Genomic DNA, 27,205 nt, shown 5'->3' with positions numbered 1-27,205 from the left:
GCTGTGCATGAGAGTAGGGTAGTCATGCAATAGTATCAAAGAGAAATAGAGACAAAAACACAGAGAGGAAAGAACATGTACAGATATGCAAATATTAGAGAACATACACAACAAAAGGCATATTTTGAACAATAAAATTACAATATTTTATTAATACATTAAACTCATGACAGACATACATTAAAAAAGTGCCATTAGTGCATGTTGATGAGCCCAAAAGAAAATAAGTGGCACCATCTAGTGGCAGGCAGGAATACTATAAATCAGTAAAAATTGTGAATAATAAGAATTATAATCACAGACATATAATAATTATGCAGTGTCAACAAAAAATATTATGCCACTCATAGATTAGCTGGTATATGTAGTTTACCTAAAACAGCCAATCACAAGAAAGTCTGACTAATCATCAAACCACATGTAGACTTGGGGAAGTATAGATTAAGAGATTCACTATTATTGTCTAATGTATGTTATAGCTAATCAATGAGTGGCATAAAATGATACATTTTTGTTGACACTGCATAATTATTATATGTCTCTGATTATAATTGTTAATATTCACAATTTTTACTGATTTATAGTATTCCTGCTTTCCACTAGATGGTGCCACTTATTTTCTTTTGGGCTCATCATCATGCACTAATGGCACTTTTTTAATGTATGACTGTCATGATTTCAATGTATTAATAAAATATAGTGTTTTTATTGTTCAAAATACGCCTTTTGTTGTGTATGTTCTCTCATTCTTTGCGTAGAACAGTTCTTTAGAGTAGTCCTATTTTTGATGCTATTTATATGGTATTACTATTGATTTGGAGTATTGATTAGCATCTAATATTGCCAGGGATATCTTATAAGTGTTTTATATGTAAATATTAGATGTCAGTCTGCTGGCCTTAAATAGAAAAAGGGCTGTTGAGACCACTCAATCCTGATATGTGCATTAATGCTAAAAAGTTTAAAGAGGTCATAATACATTGGGACAAATACATGCTGAATAAATTTAGTGATACCCACAAAAGTAAAATGATTATGAATGATTGAAGAGGACATAATAGTAAAGGGGAAAAAACTGCAGCACTGGAACCATGGAGAACCATGGAATATGATGTTATTATTAAAACCAGTTATGTTGGGATCAGAATTGCACATAGATCAATAAATACACCAGTTTTTAATGGAATAAGCTATTGAGAGGTGTTCTATTTGCTTGCATTTTTACTTACCATAGGGTGGTTGGTTGCAACCTAGAGGCTGACACTAGAGACAGACGAGTGAATAATTTGAGTGGAATTTAATATTTCAACTATTCAAATTTTCCAAAATGCATATTTTTTTAGCAATTCCTTTCAATTCAAAATTGGCAAAATGTCATAAATGCCATCAATATGTTAAAAAATTTAAAAAAAATCTAATCTTCACCTCTCAGGCTCCACTGCTCTTCACCACCATATGTACGGTTCTCGTCACAACTTCGGACCAGCGCTAAAATCTTTGTGCCTTGGTCGCAAGGTGATGTCATACATATTGGTGTGAGCCATGTATGCAAGAATCCCTTCGGGCCTAACAAACCCAGATACCTCAGCTTAAATATAAGCAGCAGCAGGGGAGCGTGCCACACACCGGGATGAGCACGTCCACCACGACGCGTGTTTCGGACCTTCCTTCTTCAGGCCCCTTGAAGAAGGAAGGTCCAAAACACGCGTTGTGGCGGACGCACTCATCCTGGTGTGTGGCACGCTCCCCTGCTGCTGCTTACATTTATGGTAATTATGTGCTGACTTATTTGATAATGTCCTGATTACCTGCATATGTGGAGAATATGGGAGGCTGTGAGCAGTCAGTGGGGCTGGATTATTGCGTATATATCAGTGGGGATGGATTGTGGTGTATATCCCATCTGTCTGCATATTTATGATTATATAATGGTGCCCATATGTGTTAATAGTGGAATTGTATCCACATCATACTGAACTACTATGTTCTGATATACTATTGGTATACACATTTACCTGAATGAGTACGTCCCTTTTTGTAAGTGCTTGTGTACTACCGCACCAGTGAGTATCTTTTCTATTCTCTTCCCCTAATTATCCCGTCAATCACACCTATCCTCAAAAAGCCCTCTCTTGACCCATCCACTTTATCTAGCTATCGCCCTATATCACTTCTCCCCTATGCCTCAAAACTACTGGAACACTACGTCCATTTTGAACTGTCCTCCCTCCTCTCTTCTTGCTCCCTTCTTGACCGATTACAATCAGCCTTCCGGCCACACCACTCCACTGAATCTGCCCTAACTAAGGTCACCAATGACCTACTAGCCACCAAGGCCAAGCAACACTACTCTGTCCTCCTCCTCCTGAACTTGTCCTCTGCCTTTGACACAGTGGACCATACCCTTTTACTACAGACCCTGTCATCTTTTGGCATCACAGACTTGGCCCTATCTTGGATTGCGTCTTACCTAACAGACCGGACATTCAGCATCTCTCACTTGCACACCACCTCCTCACCACATCTCCTATCCGTCGGAGTCCCACACGGTTCAGTTCTAGGGCCCCTGCTCTTCTCTATTTACACCTTCGGCCACGGACAGCTCATAGAATCTCAAGGCTTTCAGTATCACCTCTATGCTGATGACACACAGATCTACATCTCTGGACCAGCTATCACCTCCCTACTAAACAGAATCCCCCAATGTCTGTCTGCTATTTCATCCTTCTCCGCTAGATTTCTAAAACTTAATATGGACAAAACAGAATTAATCATCTTTCCCCATCTCACGTGACCCCCCAATGGACCTATCCATTAAAGTAAATGGCTGCCCACTCTCTCCAGTCCCACAAGTTTGCTGCCTCGGGGTTATCTTTGACACTGATCTCTCTTTCAAATCACATATCCAAGCCCTTTCCACTTCCTGCCGACTTCAACTCAAAAATATTTCACGGATCTGTACATTCCTCAACCAAGAATCTGCAAAAACCCTAGTCCATGCCCTCATCATCTCCCGCCTTGACTACTCCAACCTCCTGCTCTGTTGCCTCCCCTCTAACACTCCCGCACCCCTCAAATCTATTCTAAACTCTGCTGCCCGACTAATCCACCTGTCCCCCCCGCTATTCCCCAGCCTCTCCCCTTTGTCAATCCCTGCACTGGATCCCCATTACCTAAAGACTCCAGTTCAAAACCCTAACCATGACATACAAAGCCATCCACAACCTGAGTCCTCCATACATCTGTGACCTCGTCTCCCGGTACTTACCTGGACGAAACCTTCGATCCTCACAAGATTTCCTCCTGTTCTCACCTCTTCCCACAATCGCATACAAGATTTCTCCCGCGCATCCCCCCTACTCTGGAACTCTCTACCACAACATATCAGACTCTCTCCTACCATGGAAACCTTCAAAAATAACCTGAAGATGTACCTCTTCCGAAAAGCCTACAACCTGCAGTAACCACCGATCCACCAAACCATTGCACGACCAGCTCTAGCCTTGCCTACTGTATCATCACCCATCCCTTGTAGATTGTGAGCCCTCGCGGTCAGGGTCCTCTCTCATCCTGTACCAGTCGTGACTTGTATCGTTTAAGATTACTGTACTTGTATGTAATATGTATACCCCTCCTCACATGTAAAGCGCCATGGAATAAATGGCGCTTCAATAAATAATAATAATAATAATTGGGTTTTATGTATTTTCTATGACAATAACATTGTCATTTTTTTCTATATTATTGGCCTTGTGATCACCTTTTTTTGGTATGGTTTATACGTTGTGATAGGTGATTACAATCCGCATTATATATAGATGGTAGATGTATTATACGATATACCATGTGTGTGTTTGACCTGCTGGTTCTACAGTGATTCGCAGCGTGGATTTTTAACCTCAGGTCATTAGCAGAACGGAGGGCACAGATAGGATGGTTGGCTGAGATGAGGGAGGAGATGTAGGGTGCTGCTGAGCCATGAGTGCTTTGTGAGTGAGGGTAATAAGTTTATACTGAATTCTGGAGTGAATGGGTAACCAGTGTAAGGACTGGCACAAACTGGAGGCATTGGTACCTCACTTTTAAGTAGGAGAAATTAAATTAGGAAGTAAGCCAGAGCTAGAGCAGAAGTCCCAATTGGGGCTATGAACTGTACAAGGGTATCAGTCAAGGAAAAGAGGGGAAAGTCCCAACAAGCGCTTATATGCAATACAGGGCACACACCGTCTGTATTCCATATAAGCCCATCACCACAGATGGCATGTGCCCTGTATGCCATATAAGCCCTTGTTGGGACTTCAGTCCCCTCTTTTCCTTGACTGATCCCCTTGTACAGTCTATAGCCCCAATTGGGACTTCTGCTCTTTCTCTGGCTTACTTCCTAATTCAATTTCTCCTACTTGAAAGTGAGGTTTGAGAAAGACCCTCAATTGGGTCAAAACATTATCTCGTTATACTTTTTTTTGTTGCTATGGTGACTATAATAAATTCATCTTTTTGCATATGAAAAATCAAAATCTTGAGTGTGGCTGTTCCTTCTTCTTTATGAACAAACATAAGTGACAAAAATCCATGCTGGAAGCCAAAAAACTAAATTGAATAAAAGTATACAGATATTGTTATTGTAAGAATAAACTTAAGTATATGTAAAAATAGTAGAACAAGAGAGCAAAACACTTGTCCACAAGTGAGTAAAACACTTGTTCAATTGTTAATCTTAATATAGCTTAATAATCTATGCCTTCAATCTACACCATTTTTATATTTAAGATTCTTTTATGTATTTAACATTATCTTCTTGTTTAAGGTTTGAAAGACAAATGGATTTGCATTTTGTAGAAGCAGCACAATAGAAAAGTTTTAAGGATGAATAATAATAATAATAATGATAATACTGTGTATTCTATTGCAGTAGAATAATAGCAAGATGAGACACTAGGTGGCACTATAGCACATTGTATTTCCTTAGCTTTAAAATGAGGGTTGCATATATTCATCTATACTTTATAGAAGCTTAAAAATTCAAAATTTAAAGTTATTTTAATGTATTCTTTTACTAAAAATAGTAAAAGTGCTTTTTATTTATTTTTGCAGACTAGTATAGGATATTACAGTTTCTGTCGTTTACATATATTTTAATTTAGAGACAATATGATTTCTGATTTTATATTAAGTTAACATGTTAAGCCTTTAGTGACATATGCTGAACATTTATGTTGGAAATGCACATTTACTATATTAGAGGACTCTGATATAGGAACTGAGCCAGCTTTATTTAGCGTGAGTGCTGGCATGTAAGGATACCTGCCACTAGCTCCGATCACTGCTGTTGTGCGTCTTAGATACCACTGACAAATGGTTTCAAATTGGAGCCAGTCACTTCTAATACTCATTTACCCTTCCATGTGCAATATTGTGGTGCCAATAGGTTTCATGGTCTACTGAAGGTCAATGTGTTTTCCATGTTAGTAGTATCAAGTCTGGTCTAGAGTTCAGAATAATATTACTCATACAATAGACTGCAGTATTAAAGTATTGCAGCGTTTTGCATAAGTGATCATGGACATGGACACTATTGGAATACATAGGCACTTACTATATATTTCCCACTTCTATAGTCCATGTACAAACCTATATATGACACCTATTACTTCCTCTACACCACACAACAGTGTTGACATTTTATGATGTACCATATGTTCACGCAGTCAGCTAATGCTAGTTGTATATTACTGATACAAACACTCACTATATCTCGCTCTTTTTGTATATGATAGTGTATTTTTATGTGCTATTCAAGACTGCTCTATTAACTTGTTGATGTCTGCACATGGACACTATTGGACTATGTTGTCATCCACTATATACAGTATATTCCATCTTTTCTAGCCCATGTGCCAAAAAAACAGTACACCTACAATCATTCTGTAAATGAGACTGTTTTCGTCTAATTTGATGTACTGTACATTTATGGATCTGGCGAATTCCAATCAGTGGACAGTTTTATTGCTGCACTAGCTGAAGAGCCCGGCGTTACCCAGCCATAGTAACTAACTGTGGCTAGTTATAAGAATTTATAATGATTATCCTCCATCCCATAGTCCCATGCCCATATACCCATCATACATATCCTCCATCCCACAGTCCAGTGCCCATATACCCATCATACATATCCACCATCCCATAGTCCCATGCCCATATACTCATCATACATATCCACCATCCCATAGTCCTGTGCCCATATACCCATCATACATATCCACCATCTCATAGTCCAGTGCCCATATACCCATCATACATATCCACCATCCCATAGTCCAGTGACCATATACCCATCACACATCCTCCATCCCATAGTTCCATGTCCATATACCCATTATGACATCATCTTCACCATGGCAACCTATTATGACATCATTGTCACCATGGCAACCGTTATGATATAACCATCACCATTGCAACCCATTATGACATCAGTGTCGCCATGGCAACCATTATGACATCATAATACAGGGTGGGGCTTGATACACACACATATACATGTGCCCATATACCGATCATACATATCCACCATCTCATTGTCTCGTGCCCATATACCCATCATACATATCTGCCATCTCATAGTCCAGTGCCCATATACCATCACACATCCTCCATCCCATAGTCCCATGCCCATATACCCATCATACATATCCTCCATCCCATAGTCCCATGCCCATATACCCATCACACTTCCTCCATCCCATAGTTCAGTGCCCATATACCCATTATGACATCATCTTCGCCATGGCAACCTATTATGACATCATCATCACCATGGCAACCGTTACAACATAACCATCACCATTGCAACCCATTATGACATCAACATCACCATGGCAACCACTATGACATCATAATGTGGGGCAGGGCTTGATACACACATATACACACAAACATACACTCAGCTTTATATATATAGATATACCCATTGTGTCTTCCCTTCCTATACGCGATGCTATTGTGATTTTATAACAATCCATGCATGCATGAGTGCCCTTTTTTGGATATACATTTATTTTATCCTAATCTTCATGTATAATACAGTGTATTGTCCTATTACAGTATATGCATTCATTCAAACTTTAGGGACATAAATACCTGCCTTGTGTATACAAATGGTATGATAATCATGCATACATATACTATATACTCCTTTACATCTCTATTTTGTCATTTGGTAAAAGTATAATCTTACTGGCTAAAATAATAAAGTTTGAAGGTCATTTTAGCCATAAAATAAATCATGCATAAAATATCCTAAAGAACAATGCTGGACCTTGCACACCCACTGTTCAGCTTTTATTCGCTCCAGCATTTGTCAGGTGTAAGCAGCACATAGAGTTCAATAATATAGCTTCATTTAATATGTAGCAATCCCTGTACTAACAGATCAACTTTTATTTGTGATTGTAGGAGCTGAGCTATAGTTTGCAGCAATAGCTGCAACAAATTAAATGGAGCTCTGCTATTCTGCACCTCGTAGCCAATGCCAGATGTAGAAACAGCTGATAGGTGTGGGTCCCGCGTGTCAAACACTCGCCAGTCTGTTCTCAATGATCTGTTTATCAGGGAGGTCATCAATAATTATGCCAAGACAACACCTCATCATCAGCTACAAAAAATGTCTGACTGCATGCTTGCCAACAAGGATTTTGCCACCAAGTATTATGTCTTGATTGCCAGAGGGATCAAATACTTATTTCTCACTGCAAAATGCAAACAAATTTATATAATATATACAATGTGATTTTCTGGATTCTACTTTTGATATTCTATCTCTCAATGTTAAAATTAACCTATGCTTAAAATTATAGACTGTTCATGTATGTCAGTGGGTAAACTTACCAAATCAGCAAGGGACTAAATACTTATTTCCACTCTGTAATTATTATTAAAGTATGCAAGATCAATATACCGAACAGGTACATTGATGTTGCTATTTTACAGTTGAATTTGAGTATGATGAATACATACTGAGCTTGCACGGTAAATTTTATTTTGCATCTGGATATCAGCTGCAATTATATTACCACATAGTGCTTTAACCTTTTATAATCTTAAAAAGATAATTATAATAAAAATAAGGATACACCGATTGTTAATCCAAATTTTTCTGTTTTGACTTATCTTATTTTTTAAAGGTTAAAAATGCAGCTTTGCTAGTGTAGTACAGACTGCAGCATTATTAAATTAGGAAAAGCTAAGTACTAGATTTTATCCCTAATAGATGATTTTTTTCTTGTTTGGGTAGTCCATGAAGTTGCAGAATCGTAAAAATCGGAGTGGAGGAGGGGTTTGTCTTTATGTAAAGTCTTGTCTAAAGTCCACTTTAAGGGAAGATATTAGCGAAGGGAATGAGGATGTCGAGTCCATATGGGTCGAAATACATGGAGGGAAAAATAGTAACAAAATTCTCTTTAGGGTCTGTTACAAACCCCCAAATATAACAGAAATCATGGAAAGTTTACTACTAAGGCAGATAGATGAAGCTGCAACCCATAATGAGGTCCTTGTTATGGGGGAGTTTAACTACCCGGATATTAACTGGGAAACAGAGACCAGCGAAACCCATAAAGGCAACAGGTTTCTGCTAATAGCCAAGAATAATTATCTTTCACAATTGGTGCAGAATCCAACCAGAGGAGCAGCACTTATAGACTTAATACTATCTAATAGACCTGACAGAATAACAAATCTGCAGGTTGTTGGGCATCTAGGAAATAGCGACCACAATATTGTACAGTTTCACTTGTCTTTCGCTAGGGGGACATGTCAGGGAGTCACAAAAACACTGAACTTTAGGAAGGCAAAGTTTGACCAGCTTAGAGATGCCCTTAATCTGATTGACTGGTACAATGTCCTCAGAAATAAGAATACAGATAATAAATGGGAAATGTTTAAGAACATCCTTAACCCTTTCGCGCCTGAGCCTGTTTTTGCCTTCGTGACCAGGCCAATTTTTTCAATTCTGACCAGTGTCACTTTATGAGGCCATAACTCTAGAACGCTTCAACGGATCCTGCTGATTCTGACATTGTTTTCTCATGACATATTGTACTTCAGGATAGTGGTAAAATTTCTTAGATATGAACTGCGCTTATATGTTAAAAAAATCGAAATTTGGCAAAAATTTTGAAAATTTTGCAATTTTCAAACTTTTAATTTTTATGCCCTTAAATCAGAGAGTGATATTGCACAAAATAGTTAATAAATAACATTTCCCACATGTCTACTTTACATCTGCACAATTTTGGAAACATAATTTTTTTTTTTAGGAAGTTATAAGGGTTAAAAGTTGACCAGCGATTTCTCATTTTTACAACAAAATTTACAACACCATTTTTTTTAGGGACCACCTCACATTTGAAGTGAGTTTGGGGGGTCAATATGACAGAAAATACCCAAAAGTGACACCATTCTAAAAACTGCACCTCTCAATGTACTCAAAACCACATTCAAGAAGTTTATTAACCCTTCAGGTGTTTCACATGAATGAATGGAATGTGGAAGGAAAAAATAAACATTTAACTTTTTTTCACAAACATTTTACTTCAGAACCATTTTTTTTATTTTCACAAGTGTAAAAACAGAAAATGAACCATAAAATTTTTTGTGCAATTTCTCCCAAATACGCCGATACCCCGTATGTGGGGCTAAACCACTGTTTGAGCACACGGCAGAGCTCAGAAAGGAAGGAGTGCCATTTGACTTTTTCAATGCAGAATTGGCTGGAATTGAGATAGGACGCCATGTCGCATTTGGAGAGCCCCTAATGTGCCTAAACAGTGGAAACCCCCACAAGTGACCCCATTTTGGAAACTAGACCCCTTAAAGAACTTATCTAGATGTGTCGTGAGCACTTTGAACCCCCAAGTGCTTCACAGAAGTTTATAACGTAGAGCCATGAAAATAAAAAATCATTTTTGTTCCACAAACATGATATTTTAGCCCCCAATTTTTTATTTTCACAAGGGTAACAGGAGAAATTGGACCCCAAAAGTTGTTGTCCAATTTGTCCTGAGTACACTGGTACCCCATATGTGGAAGAAAACTACTGTTTGGGCACACGGTGGGGATCGGAAGGGAAGTAGTGACGTTTTGGAATGCAGACTTTGATGGAATGGTCTGCGGGTGTCATGTCGCGTTTGCAGAGCCCCTGATGTGCCTAAACAGTGGAAATCCTCCACAAATGACCCCTTTTTGGAAACTAGACCCCCCCAAGGAACTTATCTAGATGTGTGGTGAGCACTTTGAACCCCCAAGTGTTTCACTAAAGTTTATAATGTAGAGCCGTGAAAATAAAAAAATCATTTTTTTTCCACAAAAAATGATCTTTTAGCTCCCAATTTTTATTTTCACAAGGGTAACAGGAGAAATTGGACCCTAAGAGTTGTTGTCCAATTTGTCCTGAGTACGCTGGTACCCCACATGTGGGGGGGACCACTGTTTGGGCACACGGTGGGGCTCGGAAGGGAAGTAGTGACGTTCTGAAATGCAGACTTTGATGGAATGGTCTGCGGGCGTCATATTGCATTTACAGAGCCCCTGATGTACCTAAACAGTGGAAACCCCCAATTCAAATTCCAACCCTAACCCCAACACACCCCTAACTCTAGCCCTAACCCTAGCCCTAACCCTAGACCTAACCCTAGCCCTAACCCTAGCCCTAACCCTAGCCCTAACCCTAGCCCTAACCCTAACCCTAACCCTAGCCCTAACCCTAGACCTAACCCTAGACCTAGCCTCTAGCCTGCCTACCTGCTTTTTTTTTCTTTACTTTTTTTTATTTTTGTGTTTTTTATTTTTTGTATTTTTGACTCATAGTAACGCCACTTCTCCTCTGATCTCACACTGGCAGATGATCAGAGGAGAAGCAGCGTTACTATGTGACAAGATCGCTGCCCGGCACATAGTAACGCCACTTCTCCTCTGATCTCACACTGACAGATGAGCAGAGGTGAAGCAGCGTTACTGTATGACAAGATCGCTGCCTGACACAGCTGTGCCAGGCAGCGATCAGCTGTGCCAGGCAGCGATCTAGTCACACTGTAACGCTGCTTCACCTCTGCTCATCTGTCAGCATGAGCTCAGAGGAGAAGTCGCGTTATAATGAGGGAGATCTCCGGGAAACAAGCAGCTTTCCCAGCGAGCTCTCTCATTGGCTGCTGTGACGCGACGTCATCAGGACCTGAACCAATCAGGTCTCGATGACGTCGGGGGTCCCAGCATGCATTGTGCACCGGGATCCCCGCGTTATAAGGTATGAGGGGGTCCCGGGGGGCACAAAACCGCCGACAGTAGATAAACGTCGGCGCTGCACAAAGCCCAGCAAGCGCCAACCTTTATCTACTGTGGGCGGTCGCGAAGAGGTTAATAGGCACTGTAAGCGGTTTACAACTTGTGGGAATAAAAGGACAAGAAATAGGAAAAACCCAATGTGGCTAAACAAAAAAGTAAGGGGAAATTAACAGTAAAAAGAAAGCATTTAAACTACTAAAGCAGGATGGCACCGTTGAAGCTCTAAAAAACAATAAGGATAAAAATTCTTTATCTAAAAAAATAATTAAAGCTGCCAAAAAGGAAACAGAGAAGCACATTGCTAAAGAGAGTAAAACTAATCCCAAGCTGTTCTTCAACTATATCAATAGTAAAAGAATCAAAAGTGAAAGTGTAGGCCCATTAAAAAATTGTGAGGAAAGTATGGTTGTAGATGATGAGGAAAAAGCTAATATATTAAACACCTTCTTCTCCACGGTATTCACGGTTGGAAATGAAATGCTAGGTGAAATGCCGAGAGACAAAGAAAACCCTATATTAAGGGTCACCAATCTAACCCAAGACGATGTGCAATACCGGCTAAATAAGATTAAAATAGATAAATCTCCGGGTCCGGATGGCATACACCCACGAGTACTAAGAGAACTAAGTAATGTGATAGACAAACCATTATTTCTTATATTTAGAGACTCTATAGCGACGGGGTCTGTTCCACAGGACTGGCGCATAGCAAATGTGGTACCAATATTCAAAAAGGGGTCTAAAAGTGAATCTGGAAATTATAGGCCAGTAAGTCTAACCTCTATTGTTGGTAAAATATTTGAAGGGTTTCTGAGGGATATTATTCTGGATTATCTCAATGAGAATAACTGTTTAACGCCATATCAGCATGGGTCTATGAGGAATCGCTACTGTCAAACCAATCTAATCAGTTTTTATGAAGAGGTAAGCTATACACTGGAACAAGGTGAGTCATTGTATGTGGTATATCTTGATTTTTCCAAAGCGTTTGATACCATGCCACACAAGAGGTTGGTACACAAAATGAGAATGCTGGGTCTGGGGGAAAATGTGTGTAAATGGGTAAGTAACTGGCTTAGTGATATAAAGCAGAGGGTGGTTATAAATGGTATATTCTCTAACTGGGTCGCTGTGACCAGTGGAGTACCGCAGGGGTCAGTGTTGGGACCTATTCTCTTCAACATATTTTTTAACAATCTGGTAGAAGGTTTGCACAGTAAAATATTGATATTTGCAGAAGATACAAAACTATGTAAAGCAGTCAATGCAAGAGAAGATAGTATTCTGCTACAGATGGATCTGGATAAGTTGGGAACTTGGGCCAAAACGTGGCAGATGCAGTTTAGCGATGATAAATGTAAGGTTATACACATGGGAAGAAGGAATCAATATCACCATTACACACTGAATGGTAAACCACTGGGTAAATCTGACATGGAGAAGGACTTGGGGATCCTAGTTAATGATAAACTTACCTGAAGCAGCCAGTGCCAGGCAGCGGCTGCCAAGGCAAACAGGATCATGGGGTGCATTAAAAGAGGTCTGGATACACATGATGAGAGCATTATACTGCCTCTGAACAAATCTCTGGTTAGACCGCACATGGAGTATTGTGTACAGTTTTGGGCACCGGTGCTCAGGAAGGATATAATGGAACGAGAGCGGGTACAAAGGAGGGCAACAAAATTAATAAAGGGGATGGGGGAACTGCAATACCCAGAAAGATTAGCAAAATTACGATTATTTAGTCTAGAAAAAAGACGACTGAGGGGCGATCTAATAACCATGTATAAGTATATAAGGGGACAACACAAATATCTCTCTGAGGATCTGTTTATATCCAGGAAGGTGACGGTTACAAGGGGGAATTCTCTGCATCTGGAGGAGAAAAGGTTTTTCCACCAACATAGAAGAGGATTCTTTGCTGTTAGGGCAGTGAGAATCTGGAATTCCCTGCCTGAGGAGGTGGTGATGGCGAACTCAGTCGAAGGGTTCAAGAGAGGCCTGGATGTCTTCCTGGAGCGTAACAATATTGTATCTTACAGTTATTGTTAGGTTCTTTAGAAGGACGTTGATCTGGGGATTTATTCTGACAGAATTTTATAGGCTGAACTGGATTGAACTAATGTCTTTTTTCAGCCTTACTAACTATGTTACTATGTTACTATATTGTAATGCAATTTTTGTACATGTAATATATTTATAGCATCATTGGCAAAATGTAAAAAGAAAAGGGAAATTCATATTTGTTTTTCTTATTTTTTATTTATTTTAGTAACATAAAGTGTCACCAAAATAATTGTAAGATTTTTTTTGCCTTAGTGTTATGGCTAAACACTGTGCTTTGGATGTGATTTTTTTGTTTGGACATTTTTTGCTTTGTTTATTTTTTTGCATATTTATATTTATGTATTTAAAAAAATAATTTCCCTTCTTGTGTATACCATAACACATAAATGACTTTGTTAGTCATTTCAGCAGAAAAATACTTGTTTACAATACAGGACAAATTATAAGTACAAGTTACTAAATCATTGAATTCTGGATTTTCCTTCAGTCTCATTATTAGTCGCATTATTATAACAGCTGGGGCTATAGAAAACATTAACATTGCTTCCAATAGGTGACTGGCTACATACTCCTAAGCACTTTATATTTAACAATAATTTTATATATTTATGATTTATTCGCCTCGCACAGTGTTTTTCATCTTCTTTATAGTATGTCTTGCCATCTCTTTCATCATTATGTTTTTAATTTGCATTAATAAAAATAAATAATTTTAGATCATTATTTTGTTCTTGGAGGATCTTTGTTCTCTTTATGGGTTTTCAGTATAAGGCTAGTTTCACACTAGCGTTCAGGAGGGCTGCGGATGGCAGCCAACTTCCTCCTTTATTCCTCCGTGAAGCAAAATTTTGTATTTCCATGCGGTCGCCGCATACATCAAATCACCGCATGTGAACACATCCGCATACAATGTATGTCCCTGCATACCCAATGTTAGAGATAGGTACACAGTGAAACGCTGGACACATGCGGCAGTAGGCGGATCATGGCTGGAGCTTCATGGAGGAAGAAAGGAGGAAGTAGGCTGAAACCAACCTAAGAAGTTAGGTGAAGGCCTAGTACAAGTGAGTATTTGCTGCGTTTTTATGTTATTTTAACCCATATATAGCCCTCAAAAAATCCATTAAATTGATGGCCTTTGCATACCATTTTGCTAAATTTGAATGAATCAATTCACCAAAATGTAAAATTCATCAGAATCTGAAATTTTTGAGAAATAATAATTAATTTAATTTAAGAGAGACTAATGTCTTAAATTGTTTATAGAAACTACAGTATTTGTCATAACAGCAGACTTTATGTCTCATTCATTATCTTACCAGGATTGCTAAAATCCGCATAATATAAACCATGTTATTGTTTGCTGCCTTTTCCAATTGTTGAAATATTTATCTTCAGTCAAGTCAGAAGCCTTACAAAAAACTACACTTAGTAGTTTAAACTTATTGCCATCACTATGGATTTATTTCCTGATAACTCTACACTGTCACATTTCATCCTATCACCCATGTCGTCGCTGAGTACAAGTCTCAAATTTTATTTCATAAAAATACAAACCCCTCATCATATTTTTGTTTTACTAATCCTTCTTGAACATAGTGTCATCCTTGAAATGTAGTGCCCAGGTCAATGCTCTAATCCAGCCAGGTCTCTGTTATGCCTACCACATTATCATCTGTGGCTGTCTCAAATTCATGCTTTCTGTTCATAAGAATTCTTACATTTGCCAGAAGACATTCAATATTATTAGTGCATTTAATTTTCTTAGGTCCACATTTATTTCTATTCAGTTGCCTACTTTTCTTGAAAGTCTCATCCCTCAAAAAATCAATGCCTATTGAATTCCAAGATCTCTGTGATCTACCACTTTTTGTACAAACACACCCAGATCCTACATTATAACCTATTCCAACCATCAAACTGTCCATAATCCCAGCACAGCTGCACCACAACACTGAGGTAAAGCCAATTTGAATACATATAGCCAACAGAATAGTCTTCAAATTTTAATATTTGAGACTACTGACATTCCCGTGGAAACTTATAGATACATTTTTTGCTTGGAGTCATTTGCTTTTTACTAGTGTGGTAAGCAGCTCTATCTTCCATGAAACAATTGGATGCATTGTTCTGCAGTAGTGATGGGCAAACCCGAACAGTAAAGTTCAGGATCCGAACCCAACACCTAGTGTCCATACATGGCCCCTAACATATAGGATAACTTCTTTAACCTCTTAATGACATATGACATGCAAATGACATCATATTCTGTCTCCCTATCTCTGATACAGGCTTGGACGTTTAGCCGACAGCTTTGACAGCAGATAATTGATGATGTAATCTCTAAGAATAGCAGCTGTTAACCTCAGTTGTTAACCTTTCAAATGCTGCTGTCAATCTATGACATTGTCATTGACAGTGCATGGGCATGGGATAGAAATGACTTGCCACATTTGCAGGGGTGTGCCACCTCAACAACACAAAAATATGTAATAAGAGGTGATCAAACATTGTAATTATAATGACCTGGAGAATTCTATTGCCAGGTCATTTTTACTGATGATTGCTATAAAAAAAATTACAGAATTCTGATCAATTAGAATTTTTTTCCTACTTTTCAGTACATCACATGCTAACATGGATGATGTCATTCAAAAGTACAACTCCTCCCACAAAAAAACAAGCCCTCACATGCATATTTAAATGGAAAAATGTAAAAGCTATGGCTCTTGGATTAAAAGGAGAAAAAATGAACACACAAAAATGAAACATTGCCCAGTCTTTAAGAGGTTAAATGGTTAACGTCCTTAAAACAAACTTTTTTATTAATAAAAATTGCTTGAAAATTTAGGAAGCTTTGTAAACTATCTTATATTTCTTTAATCGTTCCTGAGCAATTTGTCCACATTCTCCATATTTATTGAATGTATCATTCATCTCAATCTTTTCTTTTTTAAGAAAGGGAACCTGTCAGCAGGATTGTGCCTAGTACCCTACACACAGTGTCAGGTCGGTGCCATTATGCTGAAAAAAATGATACCTGGCTTGATGACATCCATCTTATCGTTGTTTCTTAATTTTCGTTTTCTGTTAATGATATGCTCATGTCCTAAGGCGGAGCAGGGATATGTGGTGCTCTGATAAGATATTCATAATGCAGACTGCTGACAGGTCACTGATCCCTCAGTGACCTGCCCCCTAGTTTGCATAATGAATACCATCACATACTGAATAAAAAAAGCTTCTTATCATTAAATGTTTTGTATAATTGAGTTTCTTCGTGAAAGCCTTCTTACCCTCCCTGATTTCCCCCTTTTTCTATAGACTCTTGCTCATCCCATAGACTGTGCACCCCTGTTTGGACGTGGCATTTTGGTGCCGCTGTTCTCCCTTACGAACATTTATCAAGTTTTATCTTTTATCTGTCTTGCTTTTCTATCAATTTCAATAAAAAAAATTGTTAAGAATTTTTGATACGCTCCTGTGTCCATCTTCATTTTGGTTAATATTTTATCTTCCATGCTGCTGAATAAATCCTAGAAAAAGAAAATCAGGAAACCCTCTCAGTGTGTGCCGTGTATGAGAGACATCATGGCAGCTCTTCTCTTCACCTACTAGTAAAGATAGAATTGAAAATTAGAGCCAATGCCTAAAAAGGAGGAAACAGAGAAAAATGCAGAATACAAGTCACATAATGGTCGGAAATAGTTTTATTTCTCATGTACACACAACTTTTTACCTGAAAGTTACCTGAAAGTGAAAGTACTCTTTAAGGGTGAAGATCAGGGAGACTGTGTACCCAGCCTAGCCAGCGTGACAAGATTCATGGATTAGATAATCCCCAACCTCAGTGGAAAACATGAAACAATCTAAACTTTGTAATAATCATTGTGATATGATGGATCAATATTTTTAATGTTTGAATTAAGCAATTATGTAAATTTATTGGAATCATGCTTGCTACTTCAGTTGGTCCTGTTCCCTGCTTTTTATAAAGCTGTTAATCCTACATTGTCAATGTTTTACCGTATCTCTTTTATATATATATTTAACTCTAGTAACCTTGACAAAATTTTATGCCACAAAGCAAGCTTAAAAATCTATAAATATTTTTCTTGCGTGCTGGTCTCTTGTGTGTACTTTGGCACACCAACATTTTGAAATGTCATTGACCTTTGGTAGCTCAGAATAGTACAGAAACATCTGGGCTCTAAAGATTTTCTGTTAGAAATGTCATATGTTTCAACAAAGGAAAAACAGTTTATCATTAATAAGTAGGTGAAAAAGGTTAAAGTTATTGATGTCATTTATTTACTGTTTGTAACAAAGCTATTATAGTACTCACATTGTATTATAGTTGGTTGGGTCAAAGCTGTAGATTTGCCTTGTTAGGTACTTTATGTTTAGCGACTAGCAGTACATTTTTTTGCTGACCTCATATAGAAGAAAATAGCATCTCCTGACAGGTGAAAATGCATCAAATCTCAGCTGTACACCACAGCTAATACATAGCTGCATCAGCCACAATCGATGTTGGTGCTTACCATGGAAATGTAACCCCTTAGATCCTGCTGTCAATAGTGACAGCAGCATGTAGATGGTTAACAGAACTTGAGTGCTTCCTCTTTTGTCCCATTTGTACCTTGAGATCATGATTCTGTGGTCCTGATGTATGCATTTGAACCAATACTAAGTAATGGCCTTAGAGTCTGCCAGCTATAGTGGTCTGTTCAGATGTTAGCACCATTTTAGTGGTAACAACGACATTTTTCAGTCTTGTCATTCCTCTTTTTGTTATTTGCTGCAAAGCATATAAAGAGTTAGCAATGTACCTGAAAACAGTTTTGAATATGTTGAGCAGTGCTGTTTTAAATATAATAGAACTTTTGGGGACTCTCAGTATGAGACCTCCCAAAGTCACTTCAAATTTGAATAGGTCTTTAACCCCTTTCTTACAATGGACGTAATATTCCGTCCATGTGACCTGGGACCTAAGTCCCAAGGATGGAATATTACGTTTAATGCAATCAGCTGTGTTCACGGGGTGAGTGCAGCTGATCGTGGCCGGGTGTCAGCTGATTATCACAATTGACACCCGGCACAATGTGTCAGGGGCGGTCACGGACAACTTTTAACCCTTATAACTTCCTAACAAAAAAAATGTTGGTTCCCAAATTATGCCAATGTAAAGTAAACATGTGGGAAATGTTACTTTTTGGAGTGCCATATCTCTGTGATTTAAGAGCATAAAGATTCAAAGTTGGAAAATTGCAAAATTTTCAAGATTTTCACCAAATTTCCATTTTTTTCACAAATAAACGCAAGTTATATGAATGAAATTTTACCACTAACATGAAGTACAATATGTCACGAGAAAACAATGTCAGAATCACCGGGCTCCATGGAAGCGTTCCAGAGTTATTATCTCATAAAGGGACAGTGGTCAGAATTGTAAAAATTGGCCCGGGAGTTAACGTGCAAAACACCCATGATAGTAAAGGGGTTAAAAAATAAATTTGTTAATTTCCTGGGAAAAAAATGAAAAATTGCTGCTTCATTTTCAAACCATCAAGCATCTTAAAGTAAAAAGCCATTTTTACAAATCATTGATACAAGGTAGACATATTGAAAATTATATTTATTAACTCTTTGGGTGATATAACTATCTACTGTAGATTATTTGCATAAACATTCAAAATTTTCATAAATAATCAAAAAACGTATCAACCTAAATTTAACACTAACGTAAAGTATAATGTGTTATGAAAAAACAATATTTAAATAACAGGGGTATTCCAGAGTTATTGAACATTCCAGAGTTATTGAAACATAAAGTGACACTTGTTAGATCTGAAAAATTTAAACAGAAGAATTTTTGCTTTTTTGGCCTTTTTTCACAGTATTTCAGCTGATGTTATTTGTGAGTTTTTCTTTATACCCCGAACAATTTACCTGGCATTTGTCACAGGTCACAGGTGAGGATGTTATCTTTAATAGCCATTCAATCCCATGTGTGTCAACTCCTGTGTATGTTATCAGGCCAAAATCATCAAGGTATGTAAACTTTTCATCAGGGTAATTTAGATGTTTTGGTTTGTCATTAAGATTTAAAAAGAGAAAACACAGTAGTTTGACAATAAATGGCTTCACCTAACCACTAACCATGAGTGGAGAAAAAGTTTTGGTGTTATCTTTCATATTCTCTGAAAAAAGGCCAAGAAAGCAAAAATTCTGCTGGGGTATGTAAACTTTTGAGCACAACTGTAACAATAGAAGAATTAGCAGTTGACTATTGCATATTTAGAATATAATATTTCTGTTTTTTGACTTGTAGCAATGGCAATATCCTATGACTGTTCTTTATAGTCACCGATGATTTAAACAATTTTTGTATATATTCTATAAAGTAGACACTGGGTGGGGATTAAACATTAAATTCATAATCAGTATGGAGGTGCACATACCATTGGCTTTTTAATGTAACCCTACAATGTTTTGGTCTCAATTCATATTTAATGTACTTTTTTACTACCACTGTAGATTGTACTAGAATCCAGGTGATTTTCCTCTCTAAAGTGACTATTTGCACACCATAATTGTGTTTACAATAATGGTGGGTTGCAAATATGAAGTAGTGTCAGAAACTGAGCCTACTTCATACAACTGCATTACATGGTATCTGCCTGTAACTACAGCTGTCAAAATGCATCTTGATTGCTGTAATTTAAACACTTAAATGCTGCTGTCAATCTCTGGAGGTGGTATTTAAATTATGTAAGTGGCAAGATGTGTACCATCGACTACCTACCCAGTGATGGGTCAGTTTTGAATCCAGGGGTCTGAAAAGGCCCCTGTCACTGCTAAATTTGTCCTCCATTGAAGCTCAGGTAGATACAGAGCTCTATTGGAGAACCGCCACTGCCCTATATTCTGCGATGCCATAATATTTACGTGGGTAGTATAAGCAATCAAATTATCTCAGAAAGCAAATGAATAAATATTTTAAACTATAAAAAATAGTTGTAATTAATATAAAAAATTGTATAATCTAAAAATTCGAATCACCTATTTTTCCACAAAAAAAGAATCTGTCAGTTCGAATAATATTAATAATCTCCAAATACAGGGTCAATCTGCAGGTTACTACCATTATGAAAATGCACTGCAGTTGTACTGAAAATGCAGCACCCAGGAGAAAATTAACTTTATTCCTCCTGAGCGTCGCCAGCTTTTAATTATTCGGGTATTCTACTGTAGTATGGCTGCAGTCATATGTGAGTGCATCTGTGATTAACCGTATATCTGAAGGTTAATAGAAATCTTTTACCTGACATTTTCTCAAAAATTTCAGTGTATAAAAATATTGAAGCTGTATTTTATTTGACATAAAAAAAATTTGCAAGAATTGTGGTTTTTCATTTGACATACTTCTAGAAAATTGCAATAGGTGGCCAACAAATTGTTTTCAATACCCCAAAAGACTATCAATAACATCTGCTGTGTGCAAAAGACAAACTCATCAAGCAGCACTATGGACAGAAAAATAAAAAGTTACGTGATAACAGAAGCAAATTTAATTTTACATATTTCAGAAATCTTTTTCACCACTAACCTAACAAAAAATATGGACACTTTCGGCATCATTATAATTGTGCTGACCTGCAGAATCATGTCACCAAGTCATCTTTTTTACACAATGAATGGCGCAAAAACAAAACTCCAAAAGCTATTGAAAAATGTAATTTTTTTTGCAATTTCACAATACTTGGAATTTTTTTTCCCATTTTTCAGTACAGTTATCATCTTGTAAGTTCAATGAGATAAAAGGAAAAATGAATAGAGTCTTGAAATAATGGTAGGAAAAAAAAAGGCACAGACACAAAAAGATCTTGGTTTCTTAAAGGGTTTTCAGTGAAATAAAGATATAACCAATCCCCAGGGCAGTTAATAACTTACTAATTGAGGGGCTTCCAACTGCTAGGACCAACACTGATCAGTGAAACAGGGAACTTATTTTCCCAATAAAATACTTTTATCTTTGTTTCAAAATAGAATGGCAGGTCAGATGCTTGAATACCACTCCATGAATATAGCAGTAGTCAAACATGTGCCCTGCCACCCCATTCTAATGGGTGTAAAAGTTCCCTTTTCTGCAATTGATGCAGATCCCAGCCGTCAGACCTAATCAATATTGTCACCTAACCTCTGGATAGGTAAGTCATTTTCTTCTGTCAAATCCTTTAAATGCATCTTTGCTGTCACATCCGTACAGAAAATGTCCTTTCTTTAAAGAATGTACAGTACGATACAGTATAATATTCCCTATTCTGGCCACTATACAATATATTGTCATAGCTTATACATTATCATATCCTGAAATTCTGGCACCAATACAATGTCACCCCTCTGTGGCCTCCATACAGTATAATGTCTCACATTGTGACCTCTATACAATATAATGCCTCCCTCTGTGGCCACCAAACAGTATAATGTCCCACTCTGGGACTCTCATAAAGTATAACATCCACATCTGTGGTGCGTATATTGTATAATGCTCCCAATTCTTGCCCATATACATTATATTGTCCCTCTCAGTGGCCTCAACACAGTATATTATCTCCTTCTGCTACTCTCCTACAGCATAATATCCCCATCTGTGACCCCTGTACTGTATAAGGTCCCTCATACAGTATAATGTTCCCTTCTATATCCCCATACAGTACAATGTCCCCCTCTGTGAAGCTCTTTACATAGCTGATAATAAAAAACTATCCTTTTCATTCACCTCTTCTCCCACAACAAGCAGCTCCTCCTTTCTTCTCCATCTCTCACATGAGGCAGACAAATGCAGCACTGTCATTACAACACCTATTATGAAACCTGCTGCTGCTGGTCTCTGATAGGCCAGCAGCTTGTATAGATATTGCAGAGCTTTGTAGGTACTGGTTCCTTACTGCACAAAACTTCTCAACTGAATGTATATCTAAGGATTGAGAATCAGCTTAATATCAGCTTAATATAGTTCTGGCACTAAGGAGTCGTGGTCACATCATCTGTGACCATTATGCCACTCATGGCCTCACCAAGAGACTACCTGATCTGCCAGGAGATTTATCCAAGCCTGATGACAACCTACTCATTGTCTTAATAGCATAGTACATGAATAGAGCATTGATGCCCTCTATACTATGGCCAAAGTGTCCCATTGATGTTATTTTGACAAGTGTTTTGTCTGGATTTATTTCTTTCTGTGCCTATTCTGTGTTAACTAATAATAACTAAAGCCTAAAGCAAGTAAAAATGCAATTTTTGCAGTATGTTAATGTGTAAATAATTTCTTTTTCTATTTATTTCTATTTAGTAACTTGTAAGGTTATTTTTCTGCCACTAGGGAAAAATTGGTGCAAAGCTTTTAAATTCTGCAGAATTAATGATCTTTTACGTCTGTAATTTGAAGGCATAGTGAATAAAAGATAAAAAGAGAGCAATGGTTAAGGCAATAAAACAGCAATCACTATATAGCGAATGTGTTGTGCCTTGAATTCAGATAAATTCTAAAGCACATAAAGTTCCAGAATGTGTCAAAAAGAAAAGTTTTAAAAATACACAACACATTTCTTGAAATAAACAGAATAATAAAAGTTAAATTGGAACATAATTTATATGGTGAAATTATTGTAAATAATGGTTTTTCACATGTACATGAAGTTTGTTTTATTTAGTTGTCATCTGGGACCTTTAAAATTAATTTGGTTGTAATTTGCTTCATATTGTACAAATTTTAGATATATTTTTAGCCTTATATAGCACAGTATATTTATGTATATTCACACACCTATGGTATATTATTCAGTTTTTCTTAAATAGAATTACATATATCAAGTGATTTAATAAGGATATGCTGAGAGTATCAACACATTATCTCTAATGTTGTATTACATTTACTATAAGATCCTAATTTATATCCTTATATTTTTAGTGATCCCAACAAGCCAGTCCCTCAAGATACAAAGTTCATTCATACTAAGCCAAATCGATTTGAAGAAGTTGCTTGGACGAAATATGATCCAAAGGATCAACAGTATCTCCATATTGGTCTCAAGCCAAAAGTAAAAGACCACTACCGGGCGACAAAAGTGGCTTTTTGGTTAGAGCTAGTGCCACATTTACACAATCTGAATGAAATATTTCAGTACGTTTCTACAACGACAAAAGTACCCCCGCCAGATATGACATCATTTCCATATGTTACCAGACGATCTCCTGTAAAGTCAAGAGCTACTACAAAACGTCCTGCAATGACACCAGCAAATAACCCAAAAGAAACACAAAAGACTGTCCTGGGTGAGACTACTATTATTGCTGAAGATAAAAGAGATTACTCAACTGAACTCAGTGTCACAATTGCTGTTGGAGCATCCCTTTTGTTTCTAAATATCTTAGCTTTTGCAGCTTTGTATTATAAAAAAGATAAAAGACGTCATGAAACCCACAGACGGCCAAGCCCTCAAAGGAATACCACAAATGATATAGCTCACATTCAAAATGAAGAAATTATGTCCTTGCAGATGAAACAACTGGAGCATGATCATGAGTGTGAAGCTCTTCAAGCACATGATACTCTACGGCTAACCTGTCCACCAGATTACACCCTCACACTAAGGAGATCACCTGATGATATCCCTCTCATGACTCCAAATACCATAACAATGATTCCAAACACATTAACAGGGATGCAGCCATTGCATACCTTTAATACTTTTAGTGGAGGCCAAAATAGTACTAATTTACCCCACGGGCATTCCACCACCCGAGTATAGCTTTGCAATGTTTTTCATCCTCCCGGAGAAAACAAAAACAAACAGAAAACTTGTGAAGAATTAGAAAAGAAGGAATTATTTTCTTACTTATTCCTTTCTTGAGGAATTGTCCAATATTCATACAGATCAGTCGAAGTGTGAATTGTGTACAATGCTCTTATGGTAAAGTTTATGAATTTATCCCTGCTAGAAGAATGTAGAGAAACTTCATATTCTGAGCAATCTCCTAGAAGAAAATGGATTTATTCCTCTCTATCATATATGATGAAAGAAGCTGCTGTGGAACAGACAAATATCGTTACTGCTTTGTTTTTGTTTTCCAAGTTCTCTATGTGCCATAAAGAAACAAGGGGCTCTTGTTCAGACATGTTAGTATATTGAGCTTTTTATGAAGCTGTTATTCTCCATGGAAAATCTATTTAAAGCAGAGGACTGTCTATGCAGAGTAAAAATGTATAGCTCTGGCAATGAAGGTAAATGCCATCATGAACTGTATTTAAAGTAAAAAAGCATATTTGTATAAATGTAAATAGCTGTGAGTTACAAAAAAAATCTTTTATTGTTGTTTTAAGTTTAAAAAAGGAACTTTTAGAAAGATTGTGCTTTTAGTTGTGACCTACGTGTATATACATTAGTCAAAAAACATCTTTATTGCCTCCAGAACAAGAAAAAAAAGGGTTTTCTTCTTAATAACTTGTCCTCAAACAAGAGGTATGTGATTTTATAATATAACTCATTTGTAGGAAATAATGCAAGCTCACTTGAAGATGACATTTTGGATATGCTACAAAATTCCCCTTTGAGGTAACAGATATGCATGTGCAATTTTACTGTACAATTTTATTTCGTCTTTATTTTAAGCAATATTTTACATTTTGCTCTTGTTTTATGAATTTCTGAAAAATTGGTAAATGCTCAATGATAATGAATTTAATTATAAATACATATGAGAATGTTTGAAATTGTTGTTTCCATTAAGATCCAAATATCTGAGTATATTATTAGTGAAACTACTAAAAACAAACAAAAAAAAGAAATCCAGACGGAGCATATTATTTGCCTCTGCGTTTATCATTGGTAATAATAAGAAAATGATTACTGCAACATGGTTTCAGATTTGTCTTAACTGAGGCAATGCCTTTGCCACTATGCCTAATGTTTGTCATATAAAATGTGGGTCAACATTTATTTCTCGTTTTGGTTTATTTTTTTTTAATACTGATTATGTACTTGTCACATAAGTAATGCACACTATTGAAAGTTAAAAAGACAGACCACCAAATGATTTTCAAATAAATTCTAAACATTTTATTGGAATGTTCTGTTATGTTTTCTCTTTTTTAATCTAACATTTTCCTTAAATTATTTCTACAAGCCAAGTAATGTATTGTATTAAGGGCTCATGTACTTGAATATATAGTGTTAAGGATCCATGCAAGTTGCATCGAGCCATAATGCACCCTCAGCAGCCTATGGGGTTAAATAGTACTTTCGTATCTTTCCAATTTCAGCTAGTAGGAATCTGAAGAAAGAAAAAAAATTATACATTTTATAAGATGCCATATTAAAAAAAAGGTATTTAAATTACAAGTATTTTTAAATGAACTCTCTTTGTACAACTATGCTGTACAAAACGACCATAATGGCTATGGATTTGTAGAGCAAAATGAGTAACAGGGACAATTCATCAGGCTTTAGCCTATTTCAGTATGGTCTATTTTGAAAAAATAAATTAAATGCAGAATTGGAAAATACTTTTACATACAATATTATACCCCTTCTTTTTATTGCTCTACTAAAATTATTTTCTTTCCGTGTTGAAAGATCAAATTAGAAAAAAATATTATTTTTTAGTAATGTAGTGTATGACTAAAATTTAGAATTGAAAGTTAGGTTAAGCCTTGCTTCCCGTTAGCACCATTACTTCTGTTCCTAACAATGCCGTGATAGCTATGTCAGATCCATTTTCAAACTGTTCTTACCATATTAAATTGTACTACAATCCATTAGGTTTCCATCAAGATTGCAGTATTTTTCAAGCGAAGAAAAAACTGCACACCGTGCTATTCTTGCCATCATAAAATACCAAAAACTAATATTTAAATCTAAAAATGGCAATGTAAACAAAGCCTTACAATACACTAGGATTAATGGTGATATTTATACTGTCATCCAGTATGTAATATTTATTATTTTAAGACTGAAAATGTTTAAATGTGTATTACATTTGTTTATGGATATACAGTACTTTAACTACAAAGGTCTCAATATGTATTAGTAAATTTCTTCATGCCGATGTTGAAGAACTATATTAGCACATTGTGTATAAAATCTCTAAGGTGATTGCCAATTTTTCAATGAATGTATGGAACAATTTGGGCAAATGTAAAACATCTGTGTAAAAAAAATTCAAATATTTGCTCATTAAATATGTTCAATAAACATTTATTTCTGCAAAAGCAGGAAACAACTTTTACATTTTTAAACATGGATTTCATACATCATTTACATACATATATTCTAAACGTGTCCTCCTATGATTATGTTTTAATAAAGTGAATATTTTTCAGGGTACATCACATGTGACTAAGGGGGGATGAAAACAGAAATATAAAAAGATACAGTCCCATCCATATGAGGTTACACCTTACTAGGAACATGTAAAAAGATAGTTTATGGGATGGTAAAACCTTTTAAAATATCAACATGGTATTAGTGGAAAGTATTTTAGGGTAGATTGCAAACTATTCTGAGACATTAGTGTATAGTTTGGCTGTGATTACTTTTACTGACTTTTAACCACTTATAGAAAAGAGAAGCAGTAGAGCATGAAATTATTAAATGGATAAATAGATCCGTTATGTTAATAATTGATTGGATAAGGCTGGTTTCACATTAGCGTTGAAACAACGCTGCGCACTGCGTCAGTAAGCCCCGCCCCGATCCGGCTCCCTGCTCGCCCCATCCGGGATCAC

General features: G+C 36.8%; 1 protein-coding gene across 2 annotated transcripts in view; it reads left to right on the top strand.

Moving 5' to 3' along the window:
• NLGN4X (neuroligin 4 X-linked) overlaps nt 1-26,704 on the top strand; it is a 488,795-nt gene extending 462,091 nt beyond the window's left edge. For both annotated transcript variants that reach the window (XM_073565962.1, XM_073565961.1), the window contains one exon: nt 23,390-26,704. In XM_073565962.1, coding sequence (XP_073422063.1) covers nt 23,390-24,230 — 841 coding nt within the window. In that variant the 3' untranslated portion in view covers nt 24,231-26,704. The remainder of the gene's footprint in view (nt 1-23,389) is intronic.
• Nucleotides 26,705-27,205: the final 501 nt, after the last annotated feature.

This window comes from Dendrobates tinctorius, unplaced genomic scaffold (genome assembly GCF_039654945.1).
Source record: "Dendrobates tinctorius isolate UK_male_01 unplaced genomic scaffold, ASM3965494v1 ptg000016l, whole genome shotgun sequence".
Classification (NCBI taxonomy): domain Eukaryota; kingdom Metazoa; phylum Chordata; class Amphibia; order Anura; family Dendrobatidae; genus Dendrobates; species Dendrobates tinctorius.
The sequence above is the reverse complement of the archived record's forward strand: the minus strand, read 5'-3'. Positions and strand labels throughout refer to the sequence as shown.